The sequence below is a fragment of the Toxotes jaculatrix genome, chromosome 12, assembly GCF_017976425.1.
Source record: "Toxotes jaculatrix isolate fToxJac2 chromosome 12, fToxJac2.pri, whole genome shotgun sequence".
Classification (NCBI taxonomy): Eukaryota; Metazoa; Chordata; class Actinopteri; family Toxotidae; genus Toxotes; species Toxotes jaculatrix.
In genome coordinates, this window is record NC_054405.1 from 7,928,530 (window position 1) to 7,947,354 (window position 18,825).

Genomic DNA, 18,825 nt, shown 5'->3' on the forward strand with positions numbered 1-18,825 from the left:
CGAGAAAAAAAAAACCCGAATTTCACAGAGAAGCCACGCCCCAAACTCACTCACTCTCACACACACACAAACACTCGCATGCGGTTACAAGTATCTGATAATGCTGGGATCCCGAGCGAGCGTCACTGCTCCACCGTGCGTAATTACGCACCAATTAAACTGCATGCAAAAAAAACCCAAAAAACGCCACCACGTGCTTTCCATCTGATGTAAACTCTGTATTGTATGTGCCGCACGAGCACGCGCACCCGCACTACTCGCACACGCGGATGCATCTGGTTTCAATCAGGCCTAAATTGCCCCGACAGCAGAGACTCGGGGAGGCAAAAGTAGCCTCTAAAAGTAGATTTACACACATTTTTAAAGTGTTTGCGCAATATTGTTTATCTTTCTTTCCTGTCTGACGCAAACGCACGAGACGAAGTCGGAGAAGAGACCGATCCGTGTTAATATTGGGTGGTTGCCTCCTAAATGTTGACTCTTTTTACAGACCCTGTAAAGTTTGCACTTCACCCATTCAAGCTTTTCTTTGATCGATTTTTAAAACCTCTCCTCACCCACTTCATTGTATTCAGAGACCTCGGTTATCTCTAATTCTTTCTTCATCGGCCTCTGAAATGTGTCAAAGTACAAAAGGTGCGCTGTGAAAAAGAAGGCAACCGTTTTCCAATCAGTGTTCCAGCATACCCAAATGTTTTACAGCCCTGGCACTGGGCTTTAATGGGCACAGTGGAAAAGCAGTTTAACCTCAGCAAGAGCAACAGAGGAATATATTTAAAACGCACTGAGAAGCTGGTTCGTTCACACAGTAGATTCACTTAAAAAAAGCTTAACATCTGTGTTGAAACACCCCCCTAAGCAATAATTTAAAAAAGTAAATGATTGAAAATAAAACTTAATAATCTTTTATTGAGCAATATTCATCCATCAGGCCTCCAAATCTGACATCTGTAAATAGAAAACTCTTTGAATTTCTGTCCATATTTTCACTCCTCAGGATGCAGGTCCTGTAAATAAATAAATAACACTTTTATCTTCCAAAAAAAAAAAAACAAAAAACAAAAAACATGAGGGCATCTGCAAGAGGCGGCTCGTCTGAACCCCGAGAACATGTTGTGCCTCAGCTCTTACATGTAAATGTTATCCTCTCCTTCATAATTTAACATGGCATGCGAAATATAGATATATATTTTGCAAAGCAGCTGCAGTACCATAGTTGTCGAGAGTTTCGATGGAAAACGTGAAGGAACGACAGGAGGGCACGTCACGATGGTCTGACTGAGTCAACCCTGACTGCTGTAAACAACACAAACATAGAGATCACGTCTGTTTTCATAAAAAATATTTCTACAAAACTATTCAGCAACTCTCGTAGTGTGAAATCATTTTAGTTTGGCATCACAGATGGCAGCTAGGGTTTGTCTGACCTCCATTTTTAAGGACAAAAGATAAAGTTCAACTCAAACCTGTCAGTTCAAAATACTCTCTGCTCTGCAAAGTAGAACTCAGAGTACAACTCCTGCTAGATTACAATAAGGTCAAACTCAGTGTCGATTCTTTTTAGCAACGTTTCAGCAAACAGAAACAAAATTTACCAAAAGCTGAGCTCACGCCGGTTTAGGTGTGACTGCATGTTGTTCAGTGAAAGGAGGATGTCAGGCTGCACACTGAGACAGAACACTACTCTGTAACCATGCATAGATAGTCTTGTGTATGTTGTGTTTTGGCAGAAGATTTGGCACAAACGTCAGATCATTTCCACACAGCATTTGATTCACAAACAGCTCTAATATTAAGTGTTGGCAGCACGGGGCCACATGAGGACTGAGATCAAAAGCAACTGAAAAACATATTCATTCATTTTTTAGATTTTCTACTGACGGACAGATTGTGACAGAGGCTTTTATGCATTTTTGTTATATTATCTAAAAAAAAGTCTTTCAAAATCAATATAAAGGGTTGAAAAGGAAAAATGAACCAGTTCTTAATCTTCTCTCAGTTGTGCTGTCAATTGCTACAAGGCTTTAATAGTATTTTGCACCTTAATCTGTTTGTCTGTTTTTGTCTATGAATCAGATGCTCGACTGACACTTTAAACGTGTAAAAATGAAACAGGGTGGTGTGTTTCCTGCCTGCACTGTGGCTAAATGTCGAGAAGTAGGACAGAAAACATTAGGTTCATGACAGCTAGATTTCTCAGGAACAGAGTGGTCCTCTGTCCTGTCTCTGGCATCAGACAGTGAAAAGGAGAAAGGTTAAAGTGGCAGCGTTCGGTCTGTCTGGAAGGTGAATGTAGTGCTGACAGACAGGGCAGAAAAGTGCTGAGGTGCCTCTGGCCTTCATCGGTCTCCAGGTCCTCTTCCTCACCAGTCAGGTCTCAAAGTACTTGTAGATCTGAGAGACATACTGCATGACGCTTTGCCAGTCCGGCCTGTCAGTCTTCATCAGCTCCTCAATGTCCTGATCGGGAAAGAGAGACTGGCATTGACATTGGGTATTTCAGGGTTTGTAGAAATTGTGAGCTTTACAAACAGCAACCCCGTCAGGCCAGGCAGTTTGTAAACAGCAGAGCTCAGAACAAATATGCAACATCTGCAGAAGTTTTATCACGAGCGACACGGAACACAAAATTGTCTCATTCATCCTTAACAAACATCAGAGCTTGGTTACTCTTAGCTGCTTTGGCACAACTGTCAAATAAGCCAAAAGCTTCTGTCACGCTGACACAGTTCATCAGACATTTTACTGTCTTGATTTAAACCTGTTATTTTTGTTTTTGACACAAGTTTAAATGTCTTGAGTGAGTGATGGGCTTGTTGCCCGACACATGAATGTGCTGTGCTGTTCAGTATAAAACGATGCCGTGTTTTGAGAGAAACAGAAAATGTGCTTAAGCTGCTGAGACAAACTGTAATCTACAGTATTAGCACACTTCTGTCATTATTAGACTGTGGTCATCCGCTCAGAGACAAAATCCTGTCCAGCAGTGATGAGTCAGACAGTGAACCGGACTTTCACGTGACTGCGGTGTCACAGAGTCTTCTGTTGGCTCTGATATGTGCACAGAAACGTCAGTACAGTCACCTCCGTGATGTCTCATCCTCCTAACGGGACGATGACCCACTGCTCTGTGGGCGGAGTCTGAGATTTTTGTTTATGCAGCAGGGAGAAAGTTGAAAACAAAGCATTAAAGTTTGTCAGTGGAGAATAGAGAGAGCCAGTTAAAGTCGGGTTAGGGTAATTTATTTGTTTCCAACATTTTTCAGTCGCTGACATGGGAACGAGTTTGCCGCATCCAATCTTGTAACCACAAGCACGTAATGGAGAATTAATAAGACAAAGAAATGTGAATTTTGGCCTCAAACATTTAAGCCTTGTTCGCTTCCCTGCTGAGGTCCAGCTGGTTCTTCCAGATTTAGATCAAATGAGCAGTTTGACTGATTGGTGTAATTTCTGTCTAAGTCATCTCAGAGCAGTTATTTTTGCTGCACTTTTAGACAGAACCAAAACCCCCACCACATTCATCTATCATGCTCCTTAAATCACGAAGTGCACAGGGTAACAAGGCGAGACGTGGAACAAAGATGTTGAACAGGGAGGAGAGGCCATCACACGTGTGCCACCAGTATGTGCTGCACAAATAAAAGTAGGTCTGAGGAGAAGACCTTCATTCCAGCTGGCTGCTACCCTGCAGCAGATTATTCCTCTAAATCCGGTCAGGTTTATCTGTTTTTCCTGGAAGTTCTGTGCGTGAGGAATTCACTTGACCTGGTCAGAATTAAACTGTTTAGTGTCCACATCCTTACGGGCAGTGATATGTGTATTCATATCAGAATTAAAATAAACAGTAAAAGGAAGCAGGGAAGGGTAAAAACATGAAGGGATGTGTGCGTTTGTGCGATGGAGATGTGTTTTTATGAACAACAGTTTCTGACATCTATGACCTCAAGGCAGCAAAGTGACTGTTTTAAATAAGACAAATGAGTCAGGATTTATCCCCAAAACATCACCTGATTTCATCCTGCAAACTTTTTTTTTTTGCAATCAGTCTCTTACTATGAGTGATGGGATCCTACAAGAACACACTACTGCCAAAGTTTAAACTGTTAGATGTATTTCTTATTTCACATGAATTTCTGTTTATGGTTGTGTTTTGTCATAAATGTGAGACTCTACAAAGTGATTTTGCCCAATGAACAAAGAGTCCAGCACATTATCCCCAGTAAAACCACAGGTATGGATTTTATTAGCCATGCAAGCAGTAAGACTTTAGGGATCACAGTGGTCTCTCTGTAGGGTCGGTTCAGACCACTGGTCTGACGACTTTGGTCCAAATCAAAATATCCCTATAACTTTTGGAAGGATTGCCATGGAATCTGGCACAGACATTCATGTCCTCTCAGGATGAACTGCAGGTACTTTTAATGGGCCCTTAACTTTTCATTTAGAGCCACAATACTGCTAAACAAAACTGCGATGGTGAACATGGCAAATACTGTACCTGCTAAACCTCATCTAACAATATTATCAGCAATGTTAGCGTTGCCATTGTGAGCATGCTGACATTAGCATTTAGCTCAAAGCGCAACTGTGTCCAAGTACAGCCTCACAGGCTGTAGGTTCTTAATCTTGTTAAATGTTGTTAAGCTAGCTGCTTCCAGTCTTTACAGCCAAGACAGGCTAATCATCTCCAGGCGTTAGTTTCATATGTAATGGACAGATATGAGAGAGGCATCTATGGCTCATCTCACTCTTGGCAAGAATGTGAATAAATGTATTCTTTCCCAAAAATGAAAGTGACTCTGTTGACACCACGGCTAAAAAAAAGAAAAAGTGCTCTCACAGTCTGAATACATCTGTGGAGCAGCTGGTTGATACTCCTCCATTTCCGAGGGGAGCAGATAATGTTTTCACAAACCAACTAAGCTAATCAAAATCAAATTATATCTGAATTACGTGTTAGGTTAGTTTTCCTGTGGAATTAAAGTGTCATAGATTTCCAACGCACTGTACGGGAACACAGGCTGGAGGCTAACCAGAAATACAGGACTCAGTAACTGATATGACAGTTAAGCACAAGACTGTCAGGAGGAAATATGGTCCAATAAAATGGTTGTAGGACATCTGTGTGCTGAGGCTTCACATCCTGAAAGTTTAGCAAATCAAAGTGTACTGTTTCCCATTTGTCTAATCAAATGCTCCCTGTGTGTTATCTGTGTGTGTGTGTGTGTGTGTGTGTGTGTGTGTGTGTGTGTGTGTGTGTGTGTGTGCGAGATCTGTGGCAGCTCAACTCACCAGGGAGGGTTTGATGCCAATGCTCCCGGCGGCCTGGAAAGCCAGGGTCAGATTCCGGACCTGAAAAAAAACAAACCGCCGGGTGTTGAGACACTGAAACTCCCTGCACGACGTCATGCAGTGCCACACATGGAGGTTCAAACCGCAACAATAAGCCCACAAACACATTTATAAACCCCTACAAACACCCCAGAGATGGTCTAAAATGCCTGTAAGCCTTTGCTTGTTTGTTTGAGCATTTTTGTATATTATAATATCCCCTATGTTTATTTGATAAGTGTAAAGCTATACTGGACAAAATCTCTCTGTAAAAACAGACCTGTCTGTGAGCCTGATCAACATCTTCATGAATTAAATCCCTGCAGATTTAGCCTGATTCCCCTTATGAAACGAGTGATATCATTTCTCTGCAGAAAAGAAGTGATGAATTTCCAACTTAAGAGCGAAACACAAACTCTCCTTATATGTGAGCACTGTTTTTGGAAACCTGAACTCAACAACCTCTCTCATCCTAAAGTTCAATTTTTTCCCACCTGTTGAAAAGTGAGTGCAGGTCCCCGAGACGCTAATCGCGACACTCACAACTAATACGTCACATTAACTGCCTGTAGACATCAACACAGCTGGAATAATGAACTAATAAATTATGAATTCTTAATAATTAGCTCTGTAGCTGTAGACTGCTATGTGGAAAAACTAATTTCCCCTGTTTCACCTCAAAAAAACTCCACCTACAACACTGTTTTCTTAAAAAAACATCTATGATAAACGGCCAAGGCCAAATAATGGGATTACTGGAAGGGCAGATTATACTGGGAAGAGGTTGGGTGTTTGGGCCTCGGGGAAAGTCACTCAGCAAGAGTTATTAAAGCCAACACATGTCTATTGAATTATTCAGGGGGATGGTCTGCGCAATGTCCCTGTCATCAGCTTAATGTTACACTTTCACACCAACACGACCGTGTGCGCACGCCTACATGACTAATTTGTCACGTAGGATGTGTTAGGCCTGGTCAGAGGTGTTTGTCTATTGTTTTAACACTGTAGCGGGTTGAAAGGCGTACAGTCCCCCGAGAGGAACCATATTGTTTGCCAAGTTACTGTATATACCACCTGCAAGTCCACATTACAGACCTGTCAACATCGAGATATAGCTAATGCCCTGTGCTCAGGATCACTTACAGTGTGAGTACACAAATGCTACATTCATAATTCATCTTTAGGCTGTTATTTAATGCTGCATGGACAATATGGCAGACCTATAAAATGTATACAACTTCATAAAGAAGTCTGTAACGCACAGCTTAGTGGTGGAAAAAATGACTCCTGGCAAAATAGTTTCAAAGCATCATTGGGGTTTTTATTTGCCTCCTGGCAAACATGCATCTTTCAGACCTACACTGTATAAGCAGGCCATTTTCAGTTTATAGGTTCCCACTTTCCACAAACAACTTATTGTAGATTAATGTGTGGTATTTTCTGGAGACACAATTCTGCAAGTCTAAGTCCAGGAGAGGACAACAACAGGCTGAACATACAGTTTGTTTGCTCCAGTCCTGAATCTGAGAAGACATTCACATTATATAAAAAATATATATAAAAAAATTGAGGAAATTAAAAAATGGAGCAGACTAAGGTTTGCCGAGCTGCTGTGAACAATTCACTTTACTAGGCAAAAGCAACTGCCTTCTTTCAATTCATGCTCGAGATCTGAAAGATAAATATCCTAATGACGAGAAGATTTTCTCATTCAGTCACAAAGTGTTGAAGTAACCTTTGTGGCAATCGGTGATCAGTGTGCAGTACATGTGAACCTTTCTATACTGGTACAAACTGACACGAAACCACAGATTTGCTCATATATGGATGTATGCATGAGCTTGTGTGGGTCACGACCCAGTGATGATGGAATCCAAGTATGCAAGCATGCTAGCATTTGGATACGGAGGCCACAGTTAATGTGGAGAGAAAAACTTTCAGGGTCTGAGGAGAGAGAGTTTGTGCATGAAGTGTGTCCTCTCTATAAATACACTGATTTCTGATCAGTTTAGTGTGATTAGTTTGATCAATTGCTGGTGAAGCGCTCGCCTACCTGTTGAGACTGGATGCGGACGTGAGTATCGTACTTAAGTGAGTGAGTGCGTGTGCGTGTGTGTGTGTGTGTGGTCTTCCTGTAGTTTTCTACCTTATCTTGACTGATGAGTTCCTGGTAAGGGATGTGGGCAGGCAGATACGTGTGCAACAGGGCACAGAAAGCCAGGCCGTCACTCCAACTGCTGCTGAAGTTAGTCACGTCAATATTCTGTAGAGGGATTTAAAAAAAAAAAAAAACAGAGGGCAAAGGGCAAAGAAAAAAAAACATACAAGTCACAAACAAACCAAAATCAATATCACACAATGATTATGAGCTGAAAGTGCCTGTAATTTGGGTGGGAGAGCTAATAGCCTCTTGACAACATGAGAGGGCCATGAAAAAAGCCACAAGTCATAGAACCAAAGGAAACAACATGAACGTAAAATTTTATGTTTCTGTTTGCTGTTCTGGGTCTTTCAGAGTCCATTAATACCTGGTTGTGTTTCCAATAGAGGATATTAGGAGGATCTCCTTCTTAGATCCCCTTTAAGTCTCCAATATTCTCTCTGATCTCTCCTCTGGGTGATGAACGTGCATAGCAGCACGTCCAGTCTGTTGTATTTTTGTGTGTGTATGTGATTCACAGAGCATTGTCACCTCATACATGGTATGCAACATATTCAGGGTCAGATAAGAGTGGAGAGCTCGGAGGAAAGACTTCCTCCAGGCTATTGTTTGCCGTTGCAGGCTCCCTGTTGGATGGATAAGTTATTTCCGGTGTCTTCCTCTTTTATCCTTCGCATGAGCTTTGGGAATGGGGTTCACAGCTGGGGAGACTCTCCTGAGTCATGGGTATGTGCCTGTGAGGCTTCGTAGCCCTCCATACTATTCCCACACTTATACCCATTTACACACTGAATCTGGGCAAGTTACGGTACTGTGATACAGGTCCATGGAGTACAAGTGGAGATACTCAAAGCCCGGAAAGCCGACATGTAGTAGTTGAAATATTTCAGTCTGAACCAAAGTGGTGGACACTGCTATCCCTCCAGCCACTTGTGCAGTGTGTACATAGTGAAATTCCCCGTTTGCTTAAAACTGCTTCTTCATTAATGTTCTGGATATTTAGGCGCATACAGCCTTTGGATGTGTGTGGTACGGCTCCAGCTGGGAACAGATTTATGTCTGTCCAGATGAGACAAGAAGTCCTGCTGTACTGTTACTATACTGCAAAAAAAAAACAGAAAGCTATAAAACAACAACAAAGTTAAATGTGCAGCTGTTTAAAACTTGTTAAAAAGGTATGAGAAAGATTTTTTTGTTGTTGTTGTTTGGGATAAAGCACTGCATTAAATCTCTTTGGGTACATCTGTGTGTCTGTACACAGAGCATTAGCTCCAGTGAGATGCTAAAGATTGGACATGTGGCCATGTGTTTGTTTACTGTTGCTCTAAGCCAGTGGTCCTCAGTCCTCGCCCTGAGGACCGCAGCCCTGATGATGTTCATTCTATAAATCTAATCAGGGAGTGATCCATACATGTGACGCCAGGTGAATGTAATTAACTACCTGATAGGACAGAAAAACAGCAGAACTCTGGGTCCTGAGGACAAGAATTAAAAATTGCAGCTTTAAGTCACTGCAGTAATGAATATCCCCTGAGCTCCGACAAACTGTTGAGAAATTTGTCATTTCTAATTGCCTTCATTCATCTGCTTTGGCGTTATGGACGGCGGTTATCTCAGTTTCTAGGTGAGAGGCAGATCAGCCTTACAGAGAAACCACCTGTGGGACTGAGACATGTCCAGTCTCAGACCCAAAAAGTGGTATGTTGGTTTATTGTTACTGCCAGGTAATATCAGTCTCACATCTTAGGGAGCAGCGGTCTCTTCTGAATGAACCCAAACACAATACACTATCCTAGGATCAGGTTTTGTGATCAAGAATCACCCAAACAGTCACATCAACTAATCACCAATCAAACCTATTTTCAAAAGACTCCCTATCATTATCTACCACTTTGAACAGTACAGTTTTACATCACTCCCATGGACGGATTTCTCTGCTGCCGAACACACTGAGGTAATCCAATTTTAATCCATAGTCTTTGATGGTATAACCGAGGCTGAAAGTCCGTTTTTGAATGCATGAGTCTTCTCTCCATCAGTCACTGCCCGTCTATTATGTCTGGAGGGTAGACCTGTGCAGTCATGTCAGCCCACATTCCTCTCATAACTCCCCCCTTCTCTCTCTTAGCTGGCTCAGCAGGCCCACTAGCAGCACTGTGTGTCTGTAATGTATGTGCACACACACAGACACGCACACACATGTATATATATGTATATATGGACTGATAGAGGGTCAGTCAGACCCCAGAGAGACTGAGACTCAGATAGACAAAGACAAATAAGCTGATAAGAAAGACTGTATGGGGCAGTTTGTGTATGTGTGTGATAGTGTGTGTCTGACTGCTGGGGTGGTCTAAGGAGAGCACATGTCCTAATCCAGGAAAGGGATGGTAGGTATGTTCGAGTTCAGGGTGGGAGTGGGAGAGGAAGGGGGTTGGGTGTCGGAGTTCGTTCAGGGCAGAAAGAGAGGGGAGAAGCATGAATGCTAAAACAGCAGCGGACAACAACAGCTCTCTGGGAGCCGGCTCAGAAAAGCAAACACAGCATCAAGCGACAGGAAGCGTCTCGCTCGGCACAAAAGGCAGAGCCGTCGCTTTTTAGGGCTCAGGGAAAGAGAGTATGAGAGAGAAGCAGGGGATTGTACAGAGAGAGGACTGAACAGAGGAAAAAAAAAAGGAAGCTGACCTGTGTACATTTTCTTTGTCCTGACTCCAACTGAAAATCAGATAAGATCTATGATAACATCAGGAGTGAAATTATGGGTGAAAATGAACTTGGAAATTTACATCCATTGACAACATGCAGACACAGGCATGTCACATTTCTAACTGTTCCTATAAAGACTTGGATGGCTCCAAGCTACAGCACTGATTCTGAGCCCTTTCATGTGCCACACCATAATAATAAAAATAATCACCCAGCTTATTTGAAACATCTTGGCAATGTCACAAAAAAGCAGGTTGTTTACAGCTACTGTAGAAACTGCTCTGAGAGGAAAAGGTGGTGGAAAATTGGTCTGTTTTTGTCACTTTTTACAGAGCTCACAAAAGAAAATGTGACTAGAGCTGCAACTAACAGCTCTAGTCACAGACTATTGAGTGAGAAATAAGTGAAAAATGTCCAGAACAATTTCCCAAACACCAAGTTGTTGTTGTTGTTTTCAAATATTTTGTTTTGTCCAACCAGCAATCCAAAAACCCAAGACATAAAACACAAAGAAGCAGAAAACCGTTACAGTGGAGAAGCTGAATTAAACATTTTTAACTGAAAAACCTAAAAAGATAATTATGCTGATTGTTTTTCTGTAGATCAACTAAACCATTTACTGACTCTTCATTTAAGCCCTACGTGTGACTGCTGCTGCAGAGGACATCAGTGGCCAAGTATCCAGCCTGGACAACATATCCTCTCTGCTGAAAACCATTTAGACAAACTGGACACGAGCCAGGCACTGAACAACACACAGACAGCAGCCTCACACTGTGTGCATCAACAGAAGGTGTGTGTGTGTGTGTGTGGTCTATGTTGCCACATGTAAATGAGGCTGGAGTGCTGTCAAGTTAGTAGCAGGGTCATTCCTTCATGACACTTGATGTCACTGTGCCATTATTACAATACTGAGCTCTTACTCATAGATCAAGAACTTAAAAACACCAAACCACAATGCAACGCACAGCAAGCAGCTAGGGACACAGGGACACACAGACATTGCACACTTTGTTAAAATCCATCAGTCTAAAGGCTGAAAGCAGGCAACATCATGTCTGAGAGCGTCGTGTGACTGATGAACTTGCCTCAGTGTATTTCCTGTCACAGAATCTCTCTACCCGACCTCAACTGAGTGAATATGGCAAGAAGGAGACAAACAAGCAGGAATATGTGAGAAATAAACCAAAACAAAAATGAGCGAAAGAAGGAGAGCAAGCAAGAACAGAGGAGGAGAAGGTGGTTAGAGAAAAGAAAGTTAGAAATGGAGAGACAAAGATGAGAAAGGGGGGTAACGCTCACCCTGCAGTGAGTCACAGCCATGAGATAAAGAGAGGGCAACAGGAAAGTTCACAGAGCTGGTGGAGCTGGGGAGAGCTGCTCTCCACAGATTCAGATTGTCTCTACATACGATTTAATGGACACATTCTGTAAGATATAATAAAGTGTGCTCCATTTGGCTGGTATTATCTCTTTTTCATATACAGTGTATTAACATGAACCGTGATCCACTTCAAATATGTGGTGGAAAACTAAACCCCCCCCAAGAGTTACTCATCTCATAAAGGAAGAGGAACTCTAGATGAACACATCCTGGACTTTTCTCTATACAGGATATCATCTTCTCATCTAAGTCAAAGTCAGATTGGCATCTTTCTCATAATGTCACAGTGTTCCCATTGTTATTTCTGCGAGTAGTCAGCTGTTGCTCTTAGTCAAGCCAAGTGAATTTAATAACCACTGATGTCAACGGCTGTTGAATGTGTGCTGTTTTTTTCCTTGTTTGTTTTATTTTTTGCATACAAGCCCAGACGTCCTTGAGGCTTTTCGTTTTCCAATTTCTACACAGTTTTGACCTGTATATCATGATCAGCATTCGGAAATTATGATTATAGATGATTTAAGGAATTAAAAAACAATGCCTTTCAAACATAAATTTAAGATATTCCAACCATTTTCAACTGGAGTGAGCCCCTCTACTATGATTAACTGCAATATGTTATTTCATGCTGATGATCTCACTCAAAGTACTATCACTGTTAATACTATTAATACGACATTATTAGAACTTACAGTAATGGCTAATCTTTGAACTCCAACTCTCTTCCTCTCCTCGATGTCTGACCTCCATTCCACACTCGCCTGGGGGTCCATTCCTGTCTCTTCAGTGCCTTTGTGTGTGTGCGAGTGTGTGTGTTTGTGAGTTTCCCAGACGAAGCCGGATGACCTGTGCTCTGTCAGGCCCAGCTGAGCCTAATGTTCTGAGCCTTTGCTCATTGTTCCCATCTTGAACAAACAGTACATTTATTTTTGTTTGGCTTCTTTGGTTAATTGAGAAAAAAAAAAAAGTTTAAAAAGTGTCCGGAGCTGTCCTAAATTAAGATATCAAAGAGCCTGATAAATATACAGTGGGAAGCTAGAGTGTTTTCCAACACACGAGACATTCAAGAAAGCCTCTGCTCACTGAGCATGGCCGAAAAACTGCAGCCACGACAAGCAAACATTTTGCTTTTAAACCTAACAGCTGTGTTGAAATTTTGCAATTAAGGTAGAAGGATTCACAGTCTACATCAAAAGCTTTTACACAGAAATAACAGATTTTGCTTCTGATAACTTCTGAAAATGGTCCAGCTGGCTTCGGGCTCGCAGCTTATTGTAGTCTGGTTGCTGTCCAACCACAACATCCATTCAAGCAATGTAAAGACTTTGAGATGGAGAGCAGTTACACACACACAGAAAACACTAAACAGTTTCAGAGTGTGGTTTGTACAGTAACACACTCTTATTTGTTATTTATTAGAATCAGATCTTACAAACTGCCTCGAAAACCAGCGTAACAGAAGCTGGATAGAAGTGGTCTTGTGTTTCAAGTCCAGTTCAGTGCTGAGGTGCACAGCATCCCATGTGAATACTAATTTCCGGTGAGAGGCCGCTTCACTCTCTCCCACAGGGCAGAGTCAATCAGAGCCAGCTTAAGGTCTTCACTGATCGATCTGTGTTTCCCAGAATCTGACATTTGAGGTGTGACGGAACCTGTCTGGGCTCACATCTCCTCCTCCACTGAGAGTTTAACACAGGTCAGGTATTCACCTGTACGTGGTGGCTAAGCACACCCCTTCACACATCGCATTTTCCCTCGGGGGTTCAAGATCTCCTCTCCATGGTGATAGCACAGCCATCAGCTATTCTGAGGTGTGTGTGTTTACATGCATGTAATTTGCCATGTCTTTCCTTTTCTTTCTCTAACCACGTTAGCTGTCACAGTGTCTCCAGAGAGACAAGATCCATATTACAGACACGTGCACACCAACACATACACACAGGTCCTTACATAGACACACACACAAGACTCAGCTGGATGCATGATTTGGCACGTAGGCCATGGCAACGCTTCTGAATGCCACCTATATGCATTAAAAAAACCGAACAACATGCATTTGCAAAACCAGGTTACACCATATAGAACAATGTTTAGGGACTCTTTTAAGCCCATCATGCATCTGATTTCACCTTCTCCGTGTCATGATCACGAGCACTTCTCTCTCTCTCTCGTTCCTTTATTGATCACAATAAACAGGCTAAGTGTGACATTGGGCTTTGAGTCCAGCTATAATCACAGAGATTTAATGTGCGCCTTAACATCAAATAATCTCCCGACATGCTTACAATGGCTCCCGTTTTCTGTTTCACTTTAATTAGGCTGCTGTTTGACCAAAAGGTCCGACAACAATGGGACCGTAATAACAACTGGCACGGGGCTGACCCTCCCATCGGCTTTGTTCTCGTCGCACACAGCGGCTTTTCTGGCCTCGCTCTGGCAGATGAGCATGATATAAGAGCTTGTTTCCTGACTCCACTGTTTGGAAACGAGAGAGCTTGGAAAGTGAACAGATGGTCATAGCTGCCTCTTCAAAGTGACCATTAATTATGTAGACCGAAGTGGCCGACATAAATTACAGCTGGGTGACTCTATACTAAAGAGCCAATTAGTATTGAGTTATTAGCTCTTTGACCTTAGTCCAAAGTAGAGAAGAGAGGGCCAGCAAAATGAATGTGGATGTATTGATAAAATTAAGCCTCACTAACCTTTATCAGAGCATTACAGGGAAAAATGATCAACCTGGATGTGGTTGTAACCCAGAGGTCCCTGTGCCTTCCTGTCCTAGAGCTACAAACTGTATGACAGATCAGTCAGTGTCTCTGGACCTTAGGCGTGTACTTAGTGGTGTCCTTGTGGACACAGGCCTCATAACACTGGAGCAGCGTGACCTTTCACCAGACATCTGAAGCGCAACACGTCCTCTGACAGTAACCTTTTCCCTTAGTTTGCCACAAGACTCAAGAGGGGCCTGCGGTCACATATTTTCTGGCACAGAGAACTTAATTTAGTGTAACTGATGCGCAAACTATATGTCACATGCGCAAACATACAGTCCATGTTCATGTGTCCTTGAAAACAGAAATCCCTGTGGAAGGTGGAGGAATTCACCAGAAGAAGGAGAAAGCTCAAGAGGCAAATAACATCCATTCTCATAAATCTCTGCTGAGAAACCAAAGTTAAACACCAAATGTACAAAATATCTGGGAAATTGTCCTGAATCTAAGCTGCAGAAACATTTGCTCGATCTACATCTCAGATGTCTCAAAGTGAATCTTTAACTCTTTTACTTCTCAGTACAGTGTACCGCACATTTTGTGCTTTAGTATATTTCATTATGTTGAGAAGTTCCTTGGTAACGTGGCCTGACGGACAGTTACAAAAATCTTTTTGTTTCTATTTCCTTTAGAAAAACAGAATATTAACTCTGAACATATCTGAGAAAAGCTGGGCATTGGCTGAAAACAGATATTCATCAGACATTTGAACGGATATGCCTCATATCAAATGCACCTAAGGCAGTACAGTGTAGGGCTATCACAGTTGTTCCATAAATAGACATTTAGGTTAAGGTTAAATGCCCAATAGTCCGTGAATGAATCCAATTACAGGTCAGGCACATGGTGCACATGAAGGAAACGCACAAACACAAAGGATCACAGCTCGAACCCAGAACAGTTACTCCAGGAGGGGACTGATTATGCCACAGACTGAAACACTCCTAGCAGCCAAATCTTCTTACTGCATTCCTGATACTTGCAAATAATCACACTGTGTTACTAAGCCCTTTGTGAGAGGGGATCATAGGTTCCATAGTTAAATCCACACCAATGGGAATAAGGCTCTATAAAGGGTTTTGTGTTGCTGGACCCCACTGTCCTGAACTGAACTGGGATTTGCAATTCCATATGGGTTTTACATTTAAGCAGTGAAAAGTAACTAAGTACAATTACACATGTACTATACTTAGGTACAGTTTCAAGCTACTTATGCGTCACTAATTTTAACTTCCACTTCACTACATTTCAGGGGGAAATGTACTTTTCACTCCACTACATTTATTTTATTTTATTTATTTATTTATTTATTTATTTTTACTAGCTACTTCGCAGAGTAAGATTTAATGGACAAATCAAATATGATGATACTTTGTACATTATAACTATACACAACAGGACATAAAGTAGTTAAAATTAGCTCCGCCTTGACCAGCAGGAACATTAAAATGTTCATTACATATTCGAGCATGGCTCTAAAAACATAACAGAAAGGGGAGATTCTGCAGAATGAATACTTTTATTTTTGATACACTATTTTTGCTGATAGTATTTCTACTTGTAACTGAGTATTTTTTACAGTGTGGTATTACTTTCACCAATGAATGTAAGGCTTTTAGCTGGTGCTGATACCCAAGGCAACTTACACAAGAGGGAGGCGTGTAGGGAATTCTAATGAGGGTGAACTGCCTGAAGACATCAGACTGGTTGACTTTGTTAAGCCATTGTTTCCCCTTTAACACTTGATTTCATAAACTTGAATTTGTAAAAGGTAAACGGGAGATTTGTGCTGCACCAGTTGTTTTTTGTGCCCTTTTGAATAAGCTCCATTACTTCAAAAGAAAGTTTTATCAAAGACTTGTTCCTCTTCTTCTATCTATGAACCTAATTAAATGCATTAGTTTCTGCTGTAGCACCTTCTGTTGGGAAGTTCCCAGCCTTTTTTACACAAGCACCCATTTGGTGGTGTATATCAGCAGATATTGGTAGTAAGCCAGTGACCTTCCATTACATGCCAGTAACTTTAGACACCCTCCTGCTGCCCGTGTTATAACAATCTAAACAATTTGAGCCATGGCAGTCTGTATACAGCTGCACCATCTTAGACTGTCTGTTGTTCAGCAGCAATTTTATCTCATCTGGTCAGATGTTTCCATCACAGAGGATCTTCTGTGTGTGTTTTACAAACACACACACACACACACACTGTGTGACCATCAAACACCCAACCTCAGGTGAAGGAAGGGTGACTCAAGTTCACTGAGAAACACCGCATCTGAGAAATAGGAACTATCGATCTGACAACTCATCCAATTATTCAGGCCATTTATCATCGGGAAAGCTTGGTCTATTTTTTGCAGTTAACATCAAATGCGCCTTTCTATACTTAGTCAAGCTGTTAGACTGAGTCTGAACAGGACGGAAACAGAGTCAGTTATGTTTATAACTTAATTAATCCTCTGTGACAACGCTGAGATGGCTGAAACAGCTCCTCTTCCCCCTAAACTAAAGTTTGCAGGCTGGGACCAGTCTGCCTGCTGGTAAGCATTTTAGCATTAGCTAACTGGCATGCTGGCACAAAAACATGATGATTACATAGGCAAATCTCTAATCCCACTGGGCTTAATGGGCTCCTTAAATTGGATATTGGGGGAGAAGCTAAGCCAGGTGATTGTCAGCATTTGGCTCCATGGACACAGGGAACACAGATGGGAACACAGCACAAAAACAATGCATAAACAAATGGACATGCATGAAAACAGGGCGGGTTTTATAAATACACACGCGTATGAGTCCGGCACGTCTGTAACACTGAGTGCTTTGCTTCATTGTTTCCATTACCTCTGTGCCACAGTGATTTCATATCCCAAGTGAGATGACAGGTGGGTGAATGGTGTGTCTGCAAACACAGTAATGTGCCACTACAGTCTAACACCTCAGTGACGGCTGAAAAAAAAAAGAAATGAAATAACCACTGAACCTGAGGGCACAGACAGACCAATACTGCATCTGTGCAATATAAAAGGAAGGGGGGGGGCTATCATCTCACTTTTAAATGAGGACCTGATGAGTGTGAGACTAAAATAAAACTGTCAGACAAAGATGCAGAGACAAACAGGTTGTGAAAGTGAATGGAGCCCGCCTTGTATTTGAAAGAGGTCTCTGGCCTCTGATCCCTACCGGATAGCCTTCTGTTTTCTTCTGGCACCACTTCAGTAGAGCGTTTCTCTTAGATCCTCCATACTCCCGCGCCAGTGCAGCCAAGGGGTCTTTTCTTTCCACACTGTCACCAGGGAAGCACAAACCACAATCACACACACAAGGAGATGGACAGTTAGAGTATGAGAAATGTAGTGTTGGATTAAGCTGGAAAACTACACTTATAATGTTCACATCCACATACAAACTTCAAAGCACATGAACATAAAGTAAGCTTCAAAAGCACCACAATCATTTAAGTCTTAGTCATAGTATAAGGCTGTGTTCAGTTAAGTAAACATTTTTCTCTATGAAAATCCTTTATAGGAAATAACTTGGCCATGTCTAAAACTAGTTCATAAGTGGTCCTTAGCACACGATTATTTCCCAATTACTCACAGGGGGCTTTCACAGACCTAAAAATGTACTGCCTTCTATTTTGTAAATATATATTTTTTTTATCTCTTGAAAGTTAAAAATGGTAACCAGTCTATTTTACACTACAGAGGGAAAAACCTGAAACATATACAAGTTATGATAATGAGACAAATATTTCATACAAGATCACAGCTAAAACATCTTTAAATAGCATAAACAGTATGTAGTATTAATGTGAACTCTATAGCTTAAAACCTACATATATGGTGGGTTTAGAGACATAATGACAAAAAGAGAATTGCCACCAGGATGACACTGTATACACGGCCTACATGCTGCACCCTTCTGCCCTGGGCTTGTGCTCAAAAAATTACGAGTGGTACAAGAGATTGGTTGAATGCCTATCTACGATATTATTCAGAGGGTCTGCTCCCCGGGGTTTGGTGCTGGAGCGGGGGCCATGGGAAGACCACGAGACACGGTCATTGCTCTGAGCATGGTAAACATTTCACACGTCACCGCGGCTGTGCTGTTAAATTCATTATTCCTCTGTGTCAGGCACTGTAAGGCCAGAAGCAGAACGCTGGAAACAGATAACCCTGTGTGAATAATTATTGGATAGGAAGTGATGCTATCATGTGCTATCATAAGGTTCATCATAAGGCTAAATCCACACCAAACACACTAACAGACTGCTGCTGATCTGCTGTTTGAGAGGGAAGGTCTGCCATTCAGTCCCGCACATTTACATTAATAATGTACAGATATATTTTAATATACAAGAGCATTTATACAGACAGATAGATGCTCAAAACATCTGTGGTTCTGTGTGTGATCTTTAATCATGATCTTTAATGCTGAGGGCTGACCTTGTAACTACAGATGATGAAGAG

The 18,825-nt window shown here is 41.8% G+C and overlaps 1 protein-coding gene across 4 annotated transcripts in view; it reads right to left on the minus strand.

The window, feature by feature from the left end:
- Positions 1-912: 912 nt before the first annotated feature.
- Positions 913-18,825, minus strand: part of specc1 (sperm antigen with calponin homology and coiled-coil domains 1) — a 65,191-nt gene continuing 47,278 nt past the window's right edge. For 3 of the 4 annotated variants that reach the window (XM_041052500.1, XM_041052499.1, XM_041052501.1), the window contains 4 exons: positions 17,537-17,639; positions 7,481-7,597; positions 5,296-5,355; positions 1,077-2,460 (listed from right to left, as the gene is read on the minus strand). In XM_041052500.1, the coding sequence (XP_040908434.1) occupies positions 2,371-2,460; positions 5,296-5,355; positions 7,481-7,597; positions 17,537-17,639 (370 nt within the window). In that variant the 3' untranslated portion in view covers positions 1,077-2,370. Of the gene's footprint in view, positions 1,008-1,076; positions 2,461-5,295; positions 5,356-7,480; positions 7,598-17,536; positions 17,640-18,825 lie in introns of those variants that run through there. The other variant, XR_005895082.1, reaches the window with a different exon arrangement.